Source organism: Rattus norvegicus, chromosome 9, assembly GCF_036323735.1.
Source record: "Rattus norvegicus strain BN/NHsdMcwi chromosome 9, GRCr8, whole genome shotgun sequence".
In the NCBI taxonomy this organism is placed as follows: Eukaryota; Metazoa; Chordata; class Mammalia; order Rodentia; family Muridae; genus Rattus; species Rattus norvegicus.
Genome location: NC_086027.1, coordinates 118139068 through 118162360, shown reverse-complemented (window position 1 = coordinate 118162360; position 23293 = coordinate 118139068). Strand labels below are relative to the sequence as shown.

The following is a 23293-nucleotide window of genomic DNA, read 5'->3' as shown; positions in this document are numbered from 1 at the left end:
AGATTATTGAAGTACAGAATAAAGTGGGGTTTTTTTTTTCCGTTTTGTTTTGTGGGTTTTTATTTTTGTTTTTAGTTTAAAGAAAAGCAAGAAGCCTGATTAATCTGCCAAAGACTCCAGTGGTTCAAACTGAGTTTTGCTTTTGGCTAGGTCAGTCTTGAGGACAAGGTCTCTCTGGACTGTGCTAGAGAGTCACAGTGACTTGAATGGTACCTACCAGGTTCTCTTCACACAGTTCTCTGAACTGGTAGAATTTCTGCGCCATGAGAAGCTGGGCACTGCCCACCGCGGTTCTGATTTTCCCTAGAACTGAAAAGAGCAGACACAGAAGTTTACCCGACGCTTCACTGTTCAGACTTTGTCTGGTAAATACAGCAAAGAGAAATTATGCTAGCATGCTTTGAAAAAAACGGCCCACACAGCGTGCCCACGCCCACCCGGATAGATGCCCTACTGGTCCACGAAACCTGGGCTGCCGAGTTCAAACATAAAGTCAGCTTGGAAAAACACAAGTTCACCGTGCTTGTTTCTTGGGAGAACTGGAGTTTTCTGTCACAGGACTGTGCTGTACACACAAAGAGAGTCAAACAGCGTTCTTTCCACGGTGCAGACAAATGTCTCGTGTGTTTCCCGGTGCAGTTTCAGGTTTATCCTGATTTGCTGGCTTGATTTTCCAATTCGGATTCAAAAAAAAAAAAAAAAACAAGAAAAGCAATGCCAGCTGGGAGGGAGGAATCTCGCGGCATTCACCCGATCCAGTCCAATGGTAATCCGGTGTTTTCCCCGGAGTCCCATCACTGGCATTTGCTGACAAGCGAATTTCCTAGGGCGTGATGGGGGTGGGGGATTGTCAGCCTGTTGCCTAGGGAACGCCAGCACGGATCCTGCTTTCCACTTTACAGCCCCTTTTCCTATTAACATCAGTTTGGTGTGGAACTTTCTTCTTTGCCAGAAAGCTACTTTTGGTCTCAGTAAACGCATTTGAACGCCTCTGCAGGGGCCCAGGTCTGAGTCTCCCAGGGCTTCCCCGGAACCTGCAGCCCTAGCAGCTGGAACTCTGCCATGCCTAGGCTTCACAAATCTCCCTCGTGTACCTGAGGGAACAGAGACCTAGCACAGTGAAAGATTAGAGAGAACCCTGACGCTTGGCTGGTGGAACTCTGCTGGCTTAGACAGTATGTGTGAATCAAGTTCCTTTTCTCAACCACACTCCCCTCCCGCTGCCCCCCCTAAAGTCAGGAGAGAACAAAGAAAGCAATAGGTATTGCCCAGGGCTTTCTAGTAATTTGCTACACTGGATTCACAACGCCCGTCTATTTCATGATTCACGCTCTTGAGTTCTGCTCAAGGATTTTAGCACAACACCTGTAAGTCAGAGCATTTCTAAATTCGTATGTCCCCAGTCATGCCAGACTGCTTCGGGATACACATTTGCAACCTCTGTGAATCTGTGAATCCCCGACTGGCAGCTCCAATCCCATACAGGTGGAAGTTTTTACTTTTTTTCTAGTCCCTTAGACCATTGCTGTCTTCCTCTTCCGCTGGGAAATCAGGTGAGTGAGGTCTCTCACTGTTGTTGTTGTTGTTGTTGTTGTTGTTGTTATTATTATTATTATTATTATTATTATCAGCAGCGGTAGCATACAGGATCTACATAGCCTTGGCTGTCCTGGAACTCACTATGTAGACCAGGCTGCCCTCATACTCGCTGCTGGGATTGAAGGTATGTGCCTTCAATTGTGGAACCCACTGGGTCTTCCTTTCTTGGTACCTCAGAGTAAAGTGGATAGGGTGAGTCTAAGTTCAGAGCCTGGGCCTCTTTGACAAGTTTTGACGATGGATCAGTCAAAACTTTGAGCTAAGAGGTCTCAGTCACATCTCAATAGCTGCAGTATGATAGACCACCATAAGAGACTTGGAGGGAACCTCCCTGTCCCCTCAAAAGAGGCCCCCCCGTAACCCAGGGTGATCTCCACTCAGTGCAGACAAAGATGAAACTGAGTTCCTGATCTGCCTTGTCTCTACCTCCCCAGTGTTAGGATTATATTCCTCTTCCACAACACCTGGCCTGGAGGTGCCACATACTCCTTGAAAAGTAAATACCAGTGGAAATAAGTAAAAAGCAAAAGGCCAGGCTGGAGAGATGGCTCAGCGGTTAGGAGCACTGACTGCTCTTCCAGAGGTCCTGAGTTCAAATCCCAGCAACCACATGGTGACTCACAGCCATCTGTAATGGGATCTGACGCCCTCTTCTGGTGTGTCTGAAGACAGTGCACTCGTATAAATAAAATAAATAATGAGCCCGAGAGATGGAAGAAAGATGCATCTTGCTAATGTTTGGACTCTGTGGTGCCGTGTCCAAGGTCAGTACTCAAGGATGAGGTTGATCAGAGAAAATGTTGGGGGTTCTGGGATGGACCTAAGCAAAAGGCATCGTTCCAAGGCCACTCTCCATTCACCATTGTTCGGCGGCAGCCTGGTCCTCAAGACCAAAGCCAAGGTCAAAAGAGGAGCCCGGAAGAACTTGTGGAATCTGGTCACCCAGCAGGGACACCCCTGGTGGGCTCTTCATTCAGTCAGCAAATACTAGTGAGGGTTCACTGCCAAGCATTTTGCTAGACAGGTATATGACAGCGGTCAGGAAGATGAAGAGGTCTATACCCTCTTGGGCTTTGCATCTTGGTACAAAGCACAAGGAAAACGCAGGGGGAAGCAGACCCCCTAACTTGACAGAGTTAGACCACACTGAGCGTTTTTTCTCTCTCCTAAGAAAGGAGTCCGACTCAGCACCAAGCATGCTCCGGAGTGTGGGAAAGCCAGCTTAAACAGTTGGTCTTGAAACAGTCACACCACTGATTTCTCTTTACTTATTTTATCTATCTCATTAAATCTATGCACATCATTGATGGTGTGCATGCATGTGTGTGCCATGGTGCAACCGTGGAGCTCAGAGGACAGCACACAGGAGTCTGCTCTCTTCCTTCAGTGGTGAGACTCCTGTGGGTTCTGAGGATTGAACTCAGGTCTTTAGGCTTGGTAGCCGTGCTGGTTTGCATGTGCTTATCCCTGGGCGTGGCCCTGTTGGAGGAAGTGTGTCACTGTGGGGGTGGGCTTGGAGATCTTCCTCCTAGCTGCCTGAGGCTGCCTAGTTTGTTCCTGGCTTCCCTGGATGGAGATGTAGAACTCTCAGTTCCTCCTGCACCATGCCTGCCTGGATGCTGCCATGCTCCCACCATGATGATACTGGACTGAATCTCTGAACCTGTAAGCCAGCCCCAATTAAATATTATTTATAAGACTTGCCTTAGTCATGGTGTCTGTTCACAGCAGTAAAACCCTAAGACAGTAGCAGACACCTTGAACTGCTGAGCCATCTCACTGGTGGTTTTATTATTATGGTGGTTGGAATATGCTTGTCATTATTAGTGAGTGTGGCCTTGCTGGAGGAGGTGTGGCTTTGTTGGAGTGGGTGTGGCTTTTTGAAATGGGTGTGGCCTTGATGAAGTGGGTGTGGTCTTGTTGGAGGAAGTGTATTACTGTGGGTGTGGACTTTGAAAGCTTCCTCCTAGCTGCCAGAGGATGCTTGTCTTCTTTTGTTTGCCTTTGGAACAAGATGTCGAACTCTCAGCCCCTCCAGCACCATGCCTGCCTGGATGCTGACATGTTTCCTGCCATGACGATAATGGACCGAAAACCTCAGAACCAGTAAGCCAGCCCTAAGTAAATGTTGTCCTTTATAAGAGTTGCCTTGGTCGTGGTGTCTCTTCACGGCAATAGAAACCCTAAGAAATTAATTAATTATTTTTTTGCCACTATTTTAAAATTTGGAGGGCTGGAGCGATGGCTCAGTGGTTAAGAGCACTGACTGCTGCTCTTCCAGAGGTCCTGAGTTCAAATCCCAGCAACCACATGGTGGCTCACAACCATCTCTAATGGGATCCAATGTCCTCTTCTGGTGTGTCTGAGGACAGCTACAGTGTACTCACATACATACATTAAATAAATAAATCTTTAAAATTTGGAAACAAATATTTTCAAGGACTTGATAATTTTCTAGTCAAAGAAAGCGAGCATCCATATATATAGTTCTCCCCAAAGGAACCAGTTTTCTTTTTTCCCCTGTTATATATATTTTAACCCCCCCACAGTCTTACAGCTCAACTGTAGGCTCTTCCCTCTTGACCCATTTCTCTTCTTCCCCTGTGGGAGGCACTGAAGCAGGGCTAAAGTAGAAAGAGAACTTCCAGACTATTGCTGATGTCACTGAGGAGCCCTTTGGTCCTGGAAAGATAAGGACTAAGGGCCTTTCTAGATGCACACAAAGAGCTGGAGATGGTGGTCGTGCGTTTGATCCCAGCACTTACAGAAGAAGGTAGATCTCTGTGCGTTTGAGGCCAGCCTGGCCTGCACAGTAAGTTCCAGGATAGACAGGTGTACGCAGCAAGACCCCGTTTCAGTAAATAGATTTATAATTTACTTTGTTTTACTTTTATTTTACACTCATTCACTAATGCATACAAAGTAAACCGCCTACAGACGGGTGTGAGCTGCCACGTGGGTGCTGGGAATTGAACATGGGTCCTTTGGAAGAATAGCCAGCGGTCTTAACCACTAAGCCATCTCTCCAGCCCCATAAATACATAAGTGAAAGATGCACACGAAAGAACACTGGAGTTGACCCACCCCACGACCACGCTTGAGACCCCGTGGGCTGAAGGGCAGAGATCTCCTTTGAATTTTAGGGTCGGGAGTCTTGAGATTGTATGCTCCTGAGATGCTGTGTAGCTTGCCTCCTTTACACGCAGGCGCACGTCATCTTTCTAGATTATTCAACGGAATAGGGTGCTATGGTGTACACACTGAATGACCCCTAGCAGCTTGTGTCCTAAAGGCTGTGGGGCTTCTGGAAGGTGGTAGACACACGGGGACTTGGACTTTAGTGGAGGGAACTCAGCTGCTAGGAGGTACCCAAGCAGGGGACACAGGTACTCCAGTACTTTTCTCTCTTTTGCTTTGCGGCTGCCAGGAAGTGAGCAGCCTCCTCAACCATGATACACTGTTGGGGTGGGGGGGATGGGGGATGGGGTGGGGTGGGTGTGGGGGATGGGGTGGGGGTGGGGAGGTGGGGGGTGTTGGGTCTGACTGCTTAGGAGGAAGCATCTGTGTGTGATCCTTGTTCCCTCCCAACCTTCCTTTCTTGTTCCATTTTTAAGATTGATGGTGTGTGTGTGTGTGTGTGTGTACCTTGAGTGCATATATGTGCATCATATGTGGGCAAGTCCTCATGGAGGCCAGAATAGGGTATCAGATCCCATGTCACTACAGTGACAGTGAGGGATTGTGAGCTTCCTAAAATGGGTGCTGGGTGTCAGGAATGGAACCTGGGTGCTGGACAGGAGGAGCAGCAAATGTTCTTAACTGAGTCATCTCGCCAACCCTTGTTTCTTTTCTCTCCTTCCTTCCTTCCTTCCTTCCTTTTTTTCTTCCTTCCTTTCACCCTCCTTCTTCTCGTTTTTAGAAACAGGACCTCTTCATGTAGTCCTGGTGTCCTGGATCTCACTATGTAGACCAGGCTGGCCTTAAACCCAGAGAGATCCAACTGCTTCTGCTGGCCAGGTGCATGCACCACCATACACAGCTCCTTGTTTTATTTTTTGAGATAGGGCCTCTCCTTTCATTCTGCTATTTGATCCATTCTAGGAAATTGTCTTTTTTATCATTGATTTGTTTAGAGCCTTACTGCATAGCCCAGGTTGGTCCTGACCTCCTGAAGACCTCCCTCTCTCAGCCTCCAGAGTGTCTGGGACTCCAGTTGGGTTTCACTGCACTCAGTTTTGAGTTTCCCTGTTATGCACTTCATGTAAGTAGAAGCATTTGGTGTCTATTTTTCTGTGACTGGCTTGTTCCACTTCACAGTGTCCTCTGAGTCACCCACATTGCCATACAAGGTCATCGTCTTCCCCTTCCTCCTCCTCCTCTCACCCTCCTCTTCCTCTTCTTCTTCCTCCTTGTCTTCCTCCTCCTCCTCTTCTTCTTCTATATTTCCTTATTTATTTTTTAATTTATATTAAGTACACTGTAGCTGTTTTCAGACACACCCGAAGAGTACATCGGATCCCATTACAGATGACTGTGATCCACCATGTGCTTTTTAGGAATTGCGCTCAGGACCTCTGGAAGAACAGCCAGTGCTCCTAACCACTGAACTATCTCTCCAGCCCGGGTTGTCTTCTTTTTAAGTTCAGTAACATTCCATGTCTAGAACCAGGTGAGGTAGCATGTCCTCAGGAGGCTGAGGCAGGACTAAGGTAAGCTACACAAGCAAGACCTTGTCTCAAAACACAAAAGGCCGAACAAAACAAAAACCAACATTCGCCTTCTAGCCAGGGCCGCCAGACTGCAGGGCAGGGGATAACGAGGCATTGTGGGAATCTGAGGATGAGAACAAAGTGGATCTAGACTCAGCAGCTGAGCGCAAGGTCACTTCAGCTGTGAGGAAAGTGGAGCGCTGGGCGCTAACTCCACAGACATGGTTAGAGTAAATTACAAGCCCCGAGTTTTCTTTAAAGAATATAGTCATAATGAGAAGCAGAGAAAGACTTCTGTGGGAGGGATGTCTATGCAAACTATGCTTTGAAATCCCCCTGGCTATATTGAATTAAAGGCCGAGACATTTAGAAAAGAGTGAATCTCCTCTTTTCCCACTCACCGTATCGTGTGGGATATGGTTTTTATTTTGGGAACATAGCGATGGTACAAAAGACACAGGGGTGAAGAGAATGAAAAGTTTTCTTTTAACCCTGCCAGGGAATCTATGATTGCTACAAGGAGTTTCCTTATGTTGGTGCCAGCAAGCCAAAACAAAGAGCGGTTCCCCTGGGAATACGCCTGGCTTTTTTGCTGAGTCCAAATCGAAATTTCAGGGCTGAAGGTGTAGCTCGTAGTGTGGGTAAAGCTGGGAACTCAATCCCAAGCACCTAACACACGGATAAACAAACACAGCACATGTGCATTCAAAGCATATGCACAGCAAGCCTATATACCCGTCCACGTTCCCAGAGAATTAATTAGGTCTCCACATCTCAAAAGTCAGAGCAGTGGTTCCTGTGGCTTATTCTAATTCCTTTTCTTCTCTCCCTCTCTCTCCCCCCCCCCCTTCCTTCCTTCCTTCCTTCCTTAATAATTTTTATTTTTGAGGCAGAGTCTTACTATTTAGGCTTGGCTGGCCTGAAACTCACTATTTGACCAGGCTAGCTTCAAATTCTCAGAGATCCACCCGCCTCTGCCTTCCAAGTCCCAAATGATAGCATTAAAGCCACTATGGCTGCCTTGCAGCCACAGTCTCTACTTTAGGGACTCAGACACTGAGACGACCACGCACAGAACTTGCTATGCAGCCCAGGGTAACCTCGAAATCCTGATTCTGCTGCCTGCATCTCCCAGTGCTAGAATCATAGGCACATGCTCTGTGCCTGGGCTATGCAGTGCTAGGATCGAGCACAGGGTTTTGTGCGCGCCAGACACCATTAACAACTGAGCTTCATCCCCAGCCCAAACAAACATTTTTATTTTCATGTCAGAAATGGAGAAGAAGGCAGTTGTCCTGGCTGGTTTTGTGTGTCAACTTCACACAAGCTGGAGTTATCACAGAGAAAGGAGCCTCCCTTAAGGAAAGGCCTCCGTGAGATCCAGCTGTAAGGCATTTTCTCAATTAGTGACCAAGGGGGGAGGACCCAGCCCATTGTGGGTGGGGTCATCCCTGAACTGGTTTCTGTAAGAAAGCAAGCTGAGCAAGCCAGGGGAAGCAAGGCCCTCCATGGCCTCTGCATCGGCTCCTACCTCCAAGTTCCTGCCCTGTGTGAGTTCCAGTCCTGACTTCCTTTGGTCATGAACAGCAATGTGGAAGTGTAAGCTGAATAAACCCTTTCCTCCCCAACTTGCTTCTTGGTTATGAAGTTTGTGCAGAAATAGAAACTTCAACTAAGACCAATGGGTACCAGCATAGTGGGGTATTCCTGTGACAGCCGGACCATGTTTTGGGGAGGACTGTGGAAAGACTTTGGAACTTTGAGCTAGAAGAGCCATTCGGTATTAAAAGGCCTGTGGGATGTTCTGTAGGAGCTTGGAAGATAATGTTGAGAACAGTGCAGAAGATGGAGACCTGGCTTGTGAAATTTCAGAGGGAAGATTAAAGACTCGTGGCTGTTGCTGTTTTGATTGTGAAGATTCCGTGGTTTTGGTTAGCTGGGGCTGAAGAATCAGCTGTGATTAACAAGATATCAGAATTACTAAACTGAACCTTTGAATTACTGGGACTAGTGATGCCGGTTAGCTGGAACTAAGAAATTAGTGGTGATTAAGAGGAGACCAGCATCATTGAGGTGAAATCTTTTGGGAAGTCTTTTCTGAGCACACAAAGAAGCTGTGTTCCAGAGATAACCAAGGTTGTATCTTGTGTTGCAGCTGGACTTGGTAATGTGTAAGAATCACTCAAGTGGTACTGGTTTTTAAGGCATGAAGGGGTCATGAAGAGCAGCTGAGGCTGGGCACTGTGAGAGGCCATGGAAGGCCATTGGTGAAGGTGCAGCCTCAGTTACAATTGATGGCCCAGGACTGAAGGTGTCATCCAAAGGAGTTGAGGCTTGGCACCATGAAGAGAGCCTATGAGAGGCTATTGGTGAAGCCTAGTTGCAGCAGAAGACCCAGTGTCTTGGAGATGCCAGTACCATGAGATGACCACCAAGAACAGCAGCACCAGTGGAGTACAGGCAGCGGGAGCCTATAAGACGAGGTGTATGTTACAAAGGGCTGAGGTGGAAAAGCGACCCCAGCCCTTGGAGGATCGTGAGTAGACCCCAGACATTGCATGGTTAGAGTTAGAGTTTGATTTCGATTTTGATTGTGACTGTGCTCTGATATTTTTCCCCCTTGAAGTGAGAAAGTATTTAGTGGAACCCACAGTTAAAAGACTTTCAATTTCAAAAGAGATTGGATATTTTTAAAGGGATTGAAATTTTAATCTAAGAATCCGTAAAGACTGTGGGACTTTTAAAATTATTTAGATCTTGGGGATGAATAAGAAAGTAAGAGTTGAGGCTTAATAGTGATGTGTTTGTGTGTTAAGTTTACAAGGGTTCAGTTGTACTGGCTGGTTCTGTGTGTCAACTTGACACAATCTGGAGTTATCACAGAGAAAGGAGCCTCCCTTGAGGAAATGCCTCCATGAGATCCAGCTGTAAGGCGTTTTCTCAATTAGTGATCAGGGGGAGGTCCCAGCCCATTGTGGGTGGTGCCATCCCTGGGCTGGCAGCATGGAGTGGGTGGGTACCCATCACTGATACCCCATTGGAATTACAGACTCTCTGTACTCAAGATGGAGCTTCTCCTTAAGCACCTGGCTCTTTTGTTTCCCTTCTATAGACTTGGAGTGAAGAAGGCGAGAAGGGGATGGGGGGTGAGCAGGGAGAGTGTCCATCTTCCTATTTTAAAGCCATGAGAATTTGTCACCAGTTCAGATTGGTGTGATTTCGAAAAAGGCATCATTGCAGCCGTTTCTCCAATCCGTGGTGCAGGGGCCATGTGTCAATGGCACATCTCCGTCATGCTGTGGAGTCTGTTCTCTTACTGGCTGGTGCTGTACTGCAGGAGTACGTCTGTTCTGTTTACGTACTGTTATTGGATTGGTGGTGGTGCTGGGGATTGAAATCACAGCCTTGAATATGCTAGGCAAGGTACATCTATCTGTGCCCGCGGCTTGTTTTGTTTTTAATTCACTACTTTATGTGTGTAGATGTTTGCCAATGTGTATGTCTGTATACATGGGCATGCCCAGTGCCTACTGAGGGTAGGAAAGAGTGTAGATCTCCTAGACCTAGAGTTATGGATGGCTGTTGGTTAATGTGGGTGCAGCGAAACAAAACTATTCTCTATAAGAGCAGCCAGTGTTCAGCAGCTGAGCCGTCTTTCCAGCCCCACCCTCTGCCCCCCTTTCCTTCTTAAGGAGTCAAAACTTTGTGACTTCTAAGGTCTGAAGAACCGAATTCTCACAGAAACTTCCTCTACACTAAAAGCAGAGTTCCCATGGGCGTGGATAACCTTGAACTCCTGACCCTTCATATTTTTACTGTAGGGTACAGACAAGTGCCACTAAGCCTGGTACATTTGGTGCAGGAGCACTAACCCAGCGCTGAATGAATACTAGATAGGCATTCTCCAGCCGAGCTACGTGCCCAGCCTGGTTTGGTTTCTATTTTTTTAGAGTGAGTTTAGAATGGATGTGGTGTACACGCACGTCACCCAGTCTGGGCTGAGACGGGAGGATCCCTTGAGTCCAAGAATCAGAGAGTAGCCCGGCAAACATAGCAAGTCTCTGAAGGGTTGTAAAAATTTGTTTAGCTTTCATAATCTCCCCAGCGCAAGCAATTGCATGAGTTTTATTTTTAAATGTGGTTAGACTTCGGATCAACCTTTATCAGCCACAACACTGTTCATATCACGTATCACCTGCACAGATAAAGCCGCTGTCCTTGAAAGCAGAATGAAGCCAGGTATGGTGGCTCACCTGGTAATTGGTAGTTCTAGGACTGGGGAGGCAGAGGGGAGAAGATTGGCCTGAGTCCCAAGCCCGTTTGGCCTGTAGAGTGAGACCTTGTCTAAAGAATACAACAACCAGGGCTGGTGCGGTGGCTCAGACCGTTAGCTGCTTACTACCGAGCCTGAGCACCTTGAGAGGATCCCGAGATGTGGTAGAAGGAGAGAATCCACTCCAGACAGCTCTCCTCTGACAACCATACATGCTGGGGCACACGAGCCCCTCCCCCCATCTCACTAAGTAAATGTAAAATTAAAAACAAGCAAAAACCCCCAAAGAGGAAAAGAACTGAACTAAATGAAATCAGTTTATATCTTTGTGATTTTTGTGACGTATATGTGTGTATATGCATTGTAGGTATGTGTATAGGTCTCTGGGTATTAGGTATGTTGAGATATATATATATATATATATATATATATATATATATATATATATATATTTATGACTTGGAGCTAATAACTACTCCTCTAAGACAGTCTTCAGAAACTAGACTTTTTCTTCCTCAAGAAAAGTCATAGAAACTCAAATTTTCTTCCTTAGAGTTGTCCATAAAGAAATTCTCTGTCTAAGGGAGTGGCTCGGGCCTTTAATCCTAGCACTTGGGAGGCAGAGGCAGGCAGATCTCTGCCAGTTTGGGGCCAGCCTGGTCTACATAGTGAGTTCCAGGAGAGTCAGGGCTACCTAAACCCTATCTTGAAAAACAAAACAATAAACAAACAAGAATCCCTGAGTCGAGCATAGTTGTGCACACAAATGTAATCCACTAATTAAGAGGGCAGAAGCAGGCAGACCACTGTGAGTCTGAGGCTAACCTGGTCTACATACAGAATTTCAGGCCAGCCAGAGCTAAAAAGCAAGGCCCTGTCTCAGACAAAACAAAACACAGACATGCAGGCAAACGTTCATACATATAAAACAAAAATCTTTTTTAAAAATGAGTGTTTGATGGGCAGTGGTGGCGATTGCCTTTAATATCAGCACTCGGGAGGCAGAGGCAGGCAGATGTTCTGTGAGTTTGAGGCTAGCCTGGTCTACAGAGCCAGTTCCAGGACAGCCAGGGCTACACAGAAAAATCCTGTGTTGAAAAACCAAAAATAAAAAAATAAAAAAAGGTGTGTGTGTGTGTGTGTGTGTGTGTGTGTGTATGTTCATGTTCATATGTGTGGAGTCCATCTCAGATGCTATCCATCTTGATTTTGACCCAGTGTCTTTCACTGGCTAAGAGCTCAGCCAGTTAGGACAGATGCTTGCCAGCAAGCTTCCGGTTTCTACCCTGCTAGCATAAGGATTATAATGCACCAAAACGCCTGCCATTTTTTTTTTTTTTTTGTGAGTTCTCGACTTTGAAGTTATCTTGTCTGAGAGGCAAGCACTGGCCTTAGGCCTTACTAAATTGATAATTGAACAGCCTTTGTAATGAACTGGTAAATGTATTCCCCTGAGTTCCAAGAGTCCTTAAAGCAAATGAATTGAACCTGAAGAAGGGGCACGTGAGTTTTATGCCATGTTTCTTTCTTTATAGTTTATGCTTCTGTGAATGTGTTTGTGTTTGTGTAGAGGTCTCTGCACACCTGTGTAGGTTTCCTCAGAGGTCAAAGGTGTTTGATTCCCTGGACAGAGAGTTACAGAAGGCTGTGAGCTGCTCAAAGTGGGTGTTAGGAATTAAATTTTAGGTACAAGAGCGGTACATGCTCTTATCTGCTGAGCCATCTCTCCAGACCCAGCCTATGTATTTTTAAAACCAATTTGGGCTATGAAATTGTCATCTAGAGAGAGAGAGAGAGAGAGAGAGAGAGAGAGAGAGAGAGAGAGAGAGAGAGAGAGAGAGTGAGTGTGTGTGTTAACTAGAATTCACACCCTTTGCCAAGATGCACCTGTGGCTCCCTATTTAAGGCTTGCACTCAGGCCAATGGGTAGCAGGGCTCACAGAGTGTAGCTGTGGTAGAGGCAGCTCTGGACAGAACCCTGGTGATGGCACCCATAGCTGGTCACAGTAGCAGCCATGCACTGCTTCCGTAACTGAACCTAAAAGCAGGCAAAGCTTACTTAGGGTTTCATCACCAGCCTCCAGTTCCCGGTTCAAAATCATGAGCCTTGTGTGGGGATGCTATCTAGCTCTCCCCTGGACGCTCTTGCCAGGTGAAGTTAAAGTGGAATCAGCCTGCCTCCTGCACATGCCATTTATAGGCCTCTTCCAGATAAAGCCTGAAAGTTCCATGTAGAAGCTGTCCACAATTCAGGAGGCAAAGATAGATTACCAAGCACAACAAACCGGTACTTTATCCTCGAGCCAGAGAAACCCGAGCCTGTGTTTCCCCCGCAGCCGGAGACTGCATTCCTAGTGAGAAGGGCTCAGTTCCATCTGGTTGGTTCTCTCCCTGTTAGATAATCCCAGACGTATCTGTGTAACGTGTGAGCCACTGTCAAACAGCACTGAGCCATCTCCCCGGGACAGCTGTTTCACACAAGGGCCTCATTGTCTGAGGAGAGCTGGTATCACTTTCCTTCAAGTGCTAGGGAGACAAGCATTCTGTCAGCTGCCTTGGCTTGAAGGAAAGCCTTGCCCACTGCAGACTTCCATTATTCTCTCATCTGGCCCCAAACCACTATGCACTGGGAGGGTTGAAGGCCTAAACTGAGAACCAAAGTCTTTGTTCTGCTTTGCTTTGTATCGGGGGTTGCGTGGGGGGTGGCGGGGGGTGGGGTGGGGGGAATAAAAGCTCCACATACCCACAGAACTCATGGTTTTACTCTTCCAAAGCTGGCTGGGTTGTTTTCTGTTTTCCTAGGGCTCCAGGTAAACTGGAGAGAGTTGTCCAGTCCGAGAATGTTAAAACCTGTATCCCAGGGAGGAGCTATCAGAGTTCCATTAATTGATAAGTGGGAATATGATTTTAAAATGAAATAGATCATTCCTTCTCTGATACAGATGACCCTAACAGCACCCGCCCCCCAATCTCAGCTTTGCTTCAAGTATTGACCCAGCAAACAGGCAAACAGGTTCCTAACCAGGGCTCTCTTTCCCTCTCGCTCTCTCCTCACCCCTCCTTTCCCCCTCTCCTTCACTCTGTTTTGGACTCAGAAAGGTATGTAATGAAATATCTTACATTCTTACGGACATCATGACAGCTTCAGGGACTGCAGCCTTTCATTCAGGTATGTGTGTGTGTTCTTAGAAATTGATTCTAAAGCCTTCTACATTTGAGGCAAGCTGCCAGCCACTTACCTACACCCCAAACACACCTGTGTGGGGCAGAGGTCATCTAGAGGAAGTGGGTTCTGGGATATGAACTTAGATTGTCAGGCTGCATGACAAGCACCTTTAAGTGCTAAAGCCATCACTTTTAAGGGTGAGCTATGTCACCCAACACACACACCACAGTTTTTAAGTGTACAATGGATTTCACTAAGTCCATGCATCAAACATTTGAAATATTTAAAAACTGGGATAACTCTGAACCCAATTCCTACCTTACCCCTAACTGTATTTAAAATCTAATATAGTGGGTTGGTGATAGTGCATGCCTTTAATCCCAGCACTCAGGAGGCAGAAGCAGGCAGATCTCTGAGTTCAAGGCCAGCATGCTCTACTGAGTGAGTTCCAGGACAGCCTGGGAGACACAGAGACTACTTGACTACTTTCACAGGCAAACAAAGAAAAAAAAAACAAAAAACCCCAAACCCTAACCTAAACCCTAATTTTAATCCAGACTGTAACTCTAATCACAACCCTCGCCCAATGACTAATCTTAACTCTAACCCTAACTTGAACCTAACACTTTCCTAACCCCAACTCATTAGAGTTTTATTCATTAAAAAACTCTAAGAAGGGTTGGGGATTTAGCTCAGCGGTAGAGCACTTGCCTAGCAAGCACAAGGCCCTGGGTTCGGTCCCCAGCTCCGAAAAAAAGAAAAACTCTAAGAAGCAAACAAAAGGTTGGGATAATCCTTGGCCTCCAAAGGGAAATTAAATTAAGCAAGTATGTTCAGGCATACTTGAAGAGAAGGAATTTCCCTCTTCTTCACCATGTATCTGTCCATGAGTCTATGGATACCAGGTCTCCTGGGAAATTTTTGTTAAACAGCCATCTTTTCCTCTTTTTGTTTAAATGTATAACTTAACTAAGCATGGGGGTTCGGACTCCAAAAGACACTTAACCCTGATCCCTGAAGAGATAGATGTCTCTTTTGCATAGGAGGCAAAGAACACATCAGGTGATCTGGTGGCTGCTTGACTTGATTTTTTTTTCTTTTGGTATGTCTGGATTAAAACAAACAAGAGTTGGTTACTTAAAACTTAGTTCTGCCCTGGGGGCTGGACAGATGGCTTAGCGGTTAAGAGCACTGACTGCTCTTCCGAAGGTCCTGAGTTCAATTCCCAGCAACCACACGGTGGCTCATTACCATCTGTAATGGGATCTGATGCCCTCTTCTGCTGTGGCTAAAGATAGCTACATTGTACTCATATAAATAAAGTGAGTCTTTAGAAAAAAAAATTAGCTCTTCCCTGCAAAGTGGTGTTAATGGTTTTTCCTTACTGCTCTTCTTTGAAAGAAAAGAAGGAAGGAGAAAGAGTGGGGTGGGGGTGGGGAGAAGAAAGGAAGGGTAAATTCGAGAGTTCAGGACACAGAGAAAGCCCTCTGTTAACTTCAGTCTGCGCCAGTCATCAGAACAGAAGGAGAGTTGCCAAGGAGCCAGGGGCAAATAAGTGTGGTGAGCTTTCCTGAGGGTCTTGCCAAGCAACACACAGCATCAGTATCTTGTCAAATGTTATTTGTGTTGTGTCTGTTCTATCAGACACTTCTGTTTGTGACCTTAGACAAGATACTGCCAGAGAGCTGTTTGGAGGGCAAAGAAAATGGCACCTGTCAAAATCTCCGGTCCTCTCTTGGGTGTGTGTGTGTGTGTGTGCACAGTGGATTCTCCCGGGGCTTCTTACCATAGAGGGCTGGATTCCCACTAACTTGGATATGCTTCATGTAAAACTGGCAACGTTATTCTGTCTTTGGAATTACTAGCCAACATCAGAAATTGGAGATCTCGGCAGATTAAAGCGTGACTTGGGGCATATTCCAAGTGCTTCTGTGATGAATTGTATTTAGAAGCTGGACAGGGCTTGCATAGACTACCCACCTGGTGTTCACACCCCCATGCCAAACCTGTCCTCTAATCAGAGGAGGCCATATCACACAAGGGGAGGATCCTTCAAGCTTTTTTCTTTCAACAATAACTGCTAGTTACTTGCTGTGGTCTGGATGTTAATGTCTTTTCAAAATTCCGTTGGAACTCTTTACTGAGGTGGGTGTCTAGAAAAGATCAGAAGCAGCCAGGCAGGGTGGCAAACATCTTTAGTCCCAGCTCTTAAGAGACAGAGTCATGAAGATCTCCGAGTTCAAGATCAGCCTAGTCTACAGAGTTCTAGGACTTCACAGCCACACAGAGAAACCCTGTCTAAAAAGGTGGGAGGGAATCAAGTCATGGGGTTGGAGCTCTCATGAATAGAATGAATGGTCTTCTAAATGAGGCCTGGGGGACTTGCATGACTTCTACTTCTGAGAATGCTTCAGGAAGGTCCTGTGCTGGAAGCAAAAGGTGTACCCCATCGGTGCCTCTTCACCTTAGACTCCCGATCTGGGGTCCTTGGTTATAGCAGCCTGACCAGACTCAGGTATTATTTGCTAAGTGCTTTTTACCCAACTAGGAAGAAAGATATTGCTAAATTAAAAGGCTGGGGCCTACAGACATGGCTTAAGTGGTTAAGAGCACTGGCTGCTCTAGCTCTGATTCCCAGCACCCACATGGTGGCTCACAACTTGTGTAATTCCAGTTCCAGGGGATTCCAGCCCCTCTTCTGGTCTCTGAGGGCACCAGGCATGCCCATGCAACCCAGACATACGTGCAGACAAAACGCCCACACACATAAAGTAAATAAAGGACTTTTTTTAAAGTTTCATAAGATTAAATATTTTAAAGGTTTACGTGTACACTTAACGGTGCCATGCTGTGCAGCAGAGAGGCTGGATACGTAAGGGAGAATAAGGCAAAAATCACTTCTTGCTGGGAATGCTGGCCACGCTTTTAATCCCAGCACCCAGCAGGTAGAAGTAGGTGATCTCTGAGTTCAAGGGCATACTGGCCTACAGAGTGAGCTCCAGGACAGCTGGTTCAAAAGTCTGGTTCAAACAAACCAAAAACCCAAATAAGAATAACTTCCAACTTCACAAAACTTTCCTCCCATCTGAAAACGGGAGCACGGACTACTAGGGTAAGGTGAGGCTGGAAGTGCCTGAGGTTCCTGAGGGTACCAAGGCATCTGGAAATCCTGGGTGGCAGCTACACCCAGCTCACCCTAACGACTGACTGAGCTTGGAAGAGTAAGTGCCTGAGGTGTCTTCCAGGGTCACGACTTCAAAATGACCTAGAGTTTCAGTCTTCCCTTCTGTCCTTCTTTCTTTCCCTTTGTTTTTCTTTCTTGGTTATTTTTTTTTCTTTTTTTTTCGGAGCTGGGGACCGAACCCAAGGCCTTGCGTTTGCTAGGCAAGTGCTCTACCACTGAGCTAAATCCCCAACCCCTCTTGGTTATTATTTATTTATTTATTTATTTTTTGGTTCTTTTTTTCGGAGCTGGGGACCGAACCCAGGGCCTTGTGCTTGCTAGGCAAGTGCTCTACCACTGAGCTAAATCCCCAACTCCGGTTATTTTTGAGAGTGCATTTTAGCTACATTTCTCCCTTCCTTTTCTCTTTCCAAACTCTCCCATGCAGCCCTCCCAGCTCTCCTTCAAATTCACAGATTCTTTTTTCACTGTTTTTCCATGCATGTATGTGTAGGTATAAATATGTATGTATAAATATGTATGTTACTTTCTTTGTGTTGGGTGGAGGCCTTGTGGGTTTTCTTTTCCTTTCTTCTTTCCTCACTCCCTCCACCCCTCTGTTCTTCCTTTTCTTTTTTGTTTTTTGCTTTTGAGAGGGAAGATCTCACTAGGTTTTAGCTGGCCTGAAATTTGATGTGGGGTCTTGGCTGGAATTCTCTTTGTAGACCAGGCTGGCTTTGAACTCACAGAGATCACACCATACCTGCATGTAGTTCCCAAGAGCTGATCAAAGATATACACCACCAGAACCCAGCATGGATCCAATATGTTTTTTCCTTTTCCGTTTTTCGGAGCTGGGGACCGAACCCAGGGCCTTTTGCTCTACCACTGAGCTAAATCCCCAACCCCGATCCAATATGTTTTTAAAGACTCATTTTTATTTTTAATTATGCATATACAAGCCTTTCTGTGTGGGTAGGGCGCACGTGAGCGCAACTGGCTGAAGAGTTTGGGGTTTCAGATTCTCCTGGGACTGGAGTTGTAAGCAATTGTGACAGCCTGGTATGGGTACTGAGACCTGAATTCAGGTCATCTAATTTTTAAGAAATTATTGTGGGAACTGGCAAGATGGTTTAGTGGTCAAAAGCATTGGCTGCTCTTCCAGAAGACCTGGGTTTGTGTCCCAGACTCACATGGCCACTTACAACTGTCTGTAACACCAATTCCAGAAGAGCTGGGGCCCTCTTCTGGTCTCTTCCAGCACTGCGCACAGGTGTGCACATCTTTGGTCATGCACACATTCAGGAAAAACACTCAGGCACATGAAATAAAAATAAGTTCTTAAAAAGTGCGCTGGGTATGGAATTATGTATCTGTCACTCAGATGCTCAGAAAGCTGAGGCAAAGGGATCACTTGGGGGCCCAGTAGTTAGGGGCTAGCCAGAGCAAGACCCTGTCTGTTTTCCTTCCCAAAGAAAAATAAATGGTCAATTTTATTAGGAATGGCAACATCTGGTTATGCTTAATTAATGTTTTCATCTTCAAGAGCTACATAAAGATGATACATCTAGTTAAGTTACTATTCCCTATGTACAAAGTATCTTTTGTGCCTGGATTCTCTTTAAAGGACTACAGCAGAAGTAACACTAAGAAAATAAGACCAGCTGGTGTTGATGGGTGCTCCATTACAGGAAAAAAAATCACTATTTTTTGTGTGTTCAGGATTTGTTCACCATCAAAGTAGTTATTTAAGAAATGAACATAAAGGGACTGGGGATTTAGCGCTTACCTAGGAAGCACAAGGCCCTGGGTTCAGTCCCCAGCTCCGAAAAAAAAGAACCAAAAAAAAAAAAAGAAATGAACATAAAGACCACAGTTTTCTTCTAGATGGTTCCCACACACAAAAAGGAAGCAGCCTTTATGCCTAAATTTCTTTGGTTCAAAAACTGTCACCAGGGATGGATGGGATCTAGCCCAGTTGGTAGGGTGCTGGCTTAGCGTGGTTAGAACCTGGTTCATCTTCTGAACTGCAAAAGTGAGCTCACACTCATTTGGAAAATTCGTAGAAGGATCCAGAGTTCAAGTCCTTCTCTGCTGCAGCCAGTTAGAGGCTAGCTTGGGATATAAAGGACCCTATCTTAAAATAACAGCAGCTTCAGGAAAAGCAAAACAAAACCAAGTTACTCTTTCAGAGGGCAAGAAGCAAAAGAGGTCAAAATACACACCAACCAAAAACCTAATCCCACTTTCAGAATTCTGATAAATGTGACTCCAACCTAAGGTGGTCTAGTGATTTTTTTCTCCCTTAGCAACTTTTATGTTTGTGTACACTGAAGCAGAGTTTCTTGTAGACCAGGCTGGCCTTGAACTCACTATGTAGTTGAGGATTGATTCTCCAACCTCCACCTTCCTATGCTGGGATTACAGGCCTGGGCTGCCATACTGCTGATTACAGATAAAGTGCAGTTGGATTTAGTTTAGCCTGAGGCTGCATCCCACATAGCTTTAAGTTTACCCTAAAGGATACTTTGTACATAGGGAATAGTAACTCAACTGAATGTGTCAGTAGACTGGTGAGTAGCAGTTTAGTTTCAACCCATCAGACAGTGGCCAGCTGGGGACTAGAGGAGGGCTCAGCAGCTAAATGCACTTAGTGCTTTTGTGGATTACCTGCCTTTAGTCCCAGTACCTGTATGGAGGTTATTAACCATTCTTAACTCCAGTTCCTGGGGATCTGATTGATGCCCTTTCTGACCTCTGTGGACACCAGATGCACGTAGTACACATGGCATACATACAAGCAAAACACTAGTATAAATAAAAATTTAAAAAACATGTCATAAAGAAAAGTGGTCAGCTAGCCATGCATGGTGGCACAGAACCTTTAATCCTAGCACCGAGGAGTCAGAGGCAGGTGGATCACTGTAAACTTGAGGACAGCCTGGTCTACATAACAAATTCCAGGCCAACCAAGGCCATACAGTGAGACACTGTCTCAAAAAAGGAAAAAAAAAAAAAAAGTGGTCGGCTGGCCATACCTGGTGATGCATGCCTATACTACCATAGCTCGATAGGCTGACACACACCTACAATCTCAGAAATAGGAAGAAATTCAAAGTCATATTTGGTACTGAGCTCCAGAATAGCCTTCATTATATAAGACCCTGTCTCGAAACAAAACAGGCTGAAAAATGCAATGATCAGTGATTCTACTGGCCTATACATTATTGTTATTTTAATATTGTATGTTACTAAGACTAAGAAAACTGTAAAGATTATAATTGCCCAATATGGACACACACATATGTATATGTACACACACACACACACACACACACACACACGAAGGGTATTAGTGTTAATTTTCAATCTGACAGAATTTAGAATCAACTGGAAGATGAACCTATATTTGGGAGATTATCTTAATTATGTATCTTGAGGTGGAAAGACCTCTGTGTCCACTGTGGGTGGCAATACTCCCTAGGCTGGGAGCAAGCTGAACACTAATATGTATATATATTCATTGTTCTTTTCTTTGGATGGGTAGGACATAATGAGGCCAGCTGTTTCCTATGCCTGCTGGGTGACTTTCCCCTGAAATGGTGGTTTGTGAGCTGAAATAAACCCTTTTTCTCTTAAGTGGTTTTTATCAGGTTATTTTATCACAGTAACAGAAAAGAAACTAAGACATCCCTGAACCTTGTACTGGATAGTTTTATGTTAAAATGATACAAGTTAAGGTCCTCTGAAAGGAGGGAACCTCAATTAAGAAAATGCCTCTATAAGATAAAGGTGTAGGAAAGCCAGCCTATATTTTCTTAATTCATGATTGATGGGGAGGGCACCACCCATTGTGGGTGGTGCCATCCCTGGGCTGGTAGTCCTAGGTTCTTTAAGAAGGCAGGCTGAGGGTTGGGGATTTAGCTCAGTGGTAGAGCGCTTGCTTAGGAAGCTCAAGGCTCTGGGTTCGGTCCCCAGCTCCGAAAAAAAGAACCAAAAAAAAAAAAAAAAGAAGGCAGGCTGAGCAAGCCATGGGGAGCAAGCCAGTTAACAGTACCCCCCATGGCCTCTGCATCAGCTCCTGCCTCCAGGTTCCTGCCCTGTTTGAGTTCTTGTCCTGGCTTCCTTTAGTGATGAACAGTGCTACCAAATAAACCCTTTTCTCCCCAGCTTGCTTTTGGTCACAGTATTTCATCACAGCAATAGTAACCATGACTAAAATAGGCCTTAAAAACAGATTTATTTTTATTTTTAATCTTGGGGAACCGAGGATCCAGGAGACAATGAGACCACTGCCACACTGGTATTGTGTGTGTTTCAGAGAAGGAGAGGAAGCTATAGATCTTAGATTAGAGCTACAGGATATGACTTCTGCTCAGTGCCTTTCTCCTTTTTTTGTGCAGTCTAGACACTTTGGGTCTTTCAGCAGGAATTGCCCAGCTCTTCCACAAGTTCAGGTCTGGAGGGCGAAACAAGGTCCCACAAGTTGGGCCGGGAACAAAAACGGGAAAACGCACAAGCCCAAACCAGCAGGGACCAGAGCACAGTCACAGACACGAGTAGAGGCATTACTTACTGTCTTCTGGGAGGTTGTTTTCCCTCTCTTCTCTCTCCATTTGCTTGCACCACCCTTCCATGCGGTCTCGCTCTGCCTGGAGAAGCTTCAGGAACCAGTGGCCGTCCCGGTGGCACACGGACCTTTGAACGGCCTCCAGAGGGTCTTCTGTGATAGAGTCAATCCAGGGGTCCGGAGGAGGCAGGATAGAGGGGTCAAAATCCGTGTCAAAGTCATCGTCGGCTGCACAGGCATGGTAGTGGTTTCCTGAACCCTGGATACTGACGGTAGAGGTGCTGGCATCTCGCGAGAACTGTCTGGCCATTGGGCCGGGACACGAATTGTCCTCTATAGACTCCAGAGAATTTTCCAGATTATCATGGAAGTCCAGGTCAGCCTGTACTGCAGTCGTTACACTGTTGGACCGAGTGAACCTGCGGAAGCTTAGAAGAGAAGGAAAGTGAGATTTAGTTTCAGGGTATTTTTTTGAAGCCTAACTACACCCTGTTTCTTTTGGAGGTTGTGACATGGCTTTGCCCCATCTTTCCCATCTGGGTGTCTGGAGAAACAGTTGGGGTGATCGCTGAAGTGAATATGGTGTTTTTCCATGGATAGAAATCTTAGTTAAATATGAAATAATAAAACATATGTAGGGTGTGAGAGGAACAAAACATAGAACTTCAGAAGTCACTGTGATGTCCAGTGTATGATTTCTTCCCCAGATCAGGGGTGGCTTTGGAAACAGCTACTAGAGAAGCAAAGGGTTTCATTGCTTTTTTTGCACATAGGGAGATAAAAGCAGCCTAGGCTTGACCAGGACGATTGTAATTCTTGCATTTCCCAGGGATGCCCTCTTAGGGAAAGAAGTTTGCTAAATACTTGTTAGGTTTCCCTTAAAATTAAAACTGTTTGCTTTGGGATAAAGATCAACTTAAGAGTTCTAGAGTCTAGACAGTCTTCCCATTTGCCTTTGGTCTGTTTTTCCACAATTACTCTTAAAATACAGCTTATTAACAAGTTCAGATTAGACATTTCTCTCACTCTTTCCTCCCTCCCTCCCTCCCTCCCTCCCTCCCTCCCTCCCTCCCTCCCTCCCTCCCTTCCTTCCTTCCTTCCTTCCTTCCTTCCTTCCTTCCTTCCTTCCTTCTTTCCTGTAGCTTTGGCTATCCTGGAGCTAGCTCCATAGACCAGGCTAATCTCAAACTCAGAGATCTGCCTGCTTGGGCATTTTTATATGAATATATTAATGAGAACAATTTTATTTATCATCATCGTCATCGTTGTCCTCCTCCTCTGGGTTTTGTTTGTTTGTTTTGAAACAGGGTTTCTCTGTGTAGCCCTATCTGTGCCTATCTGTCCTGAAACTCTTTGTAACCAGGCTGGCTCTACCTCACAGAGATCTGCTTGCTTCTGCCTCCTGAGTGTTGGGATCAAGGGCACATACCACCATACAGTCTGGGAACAATGGTTTTTGACCCAATAGCACTGTGAGTCTCTTGCTTGAGCCTATAACAAAGGTGAGGAGGGGGACTGTGAGAGGGTTGTGATGGGTTCTAATACCAATTTCACTATACTCCATCAATACCTCTTGTTCTTGTGTGTGTGTGTGTGTGTGTGTATGTGTGTGCGTGTGTGCATGTGTGATGTTTAAGAGCACACAACTTGGGGCTGGGGATTTAGCTCAGTGGCAGAGCGCTTACCTAGGAAGCGCAAGGCCCTGGGTTCGGTCCCCAGCTCCGAAAAAAAGAACCAAAAAAAAAAAAAAAAAAAAAAAAGAGCACACAACTTTGCATGCACCCAAGAGTCTAGAGCAGTAGTTCTCAACCTA

The 23293-nt window shown here is 45.7% G+C and overlaps 1 protein-coding gene across 24 annotated transcripts in view; it reads right to left on the bottom strand.

Annotated features, from left to right (window-relative positions):
• Dlgap1 (DLG associated protein 1) overlaps nt 1–23293 on the bottom strand; it is an 869320-nt gene that overhangs the window by 11103 nt on the left and 834924 nt on the right. For all 24 annotated transcript variants that reach the window (XM_039084190.2, XM_039084191.2, XM_039084189.2 and 21 more), the window contains 2 exons: nt 21487–21908; nt 218–309 (listed from right to left, as the gene is read on the bottom strand). In XM_039084190.2, coding sequence (XP_038940118.1) covers nt 218–309; nt 21487–21908 — 514 coding nt within the window. The remainder of the gene's footprint in view (nt 1–217; nt 310–21486; nt 21909–23293) is intronic.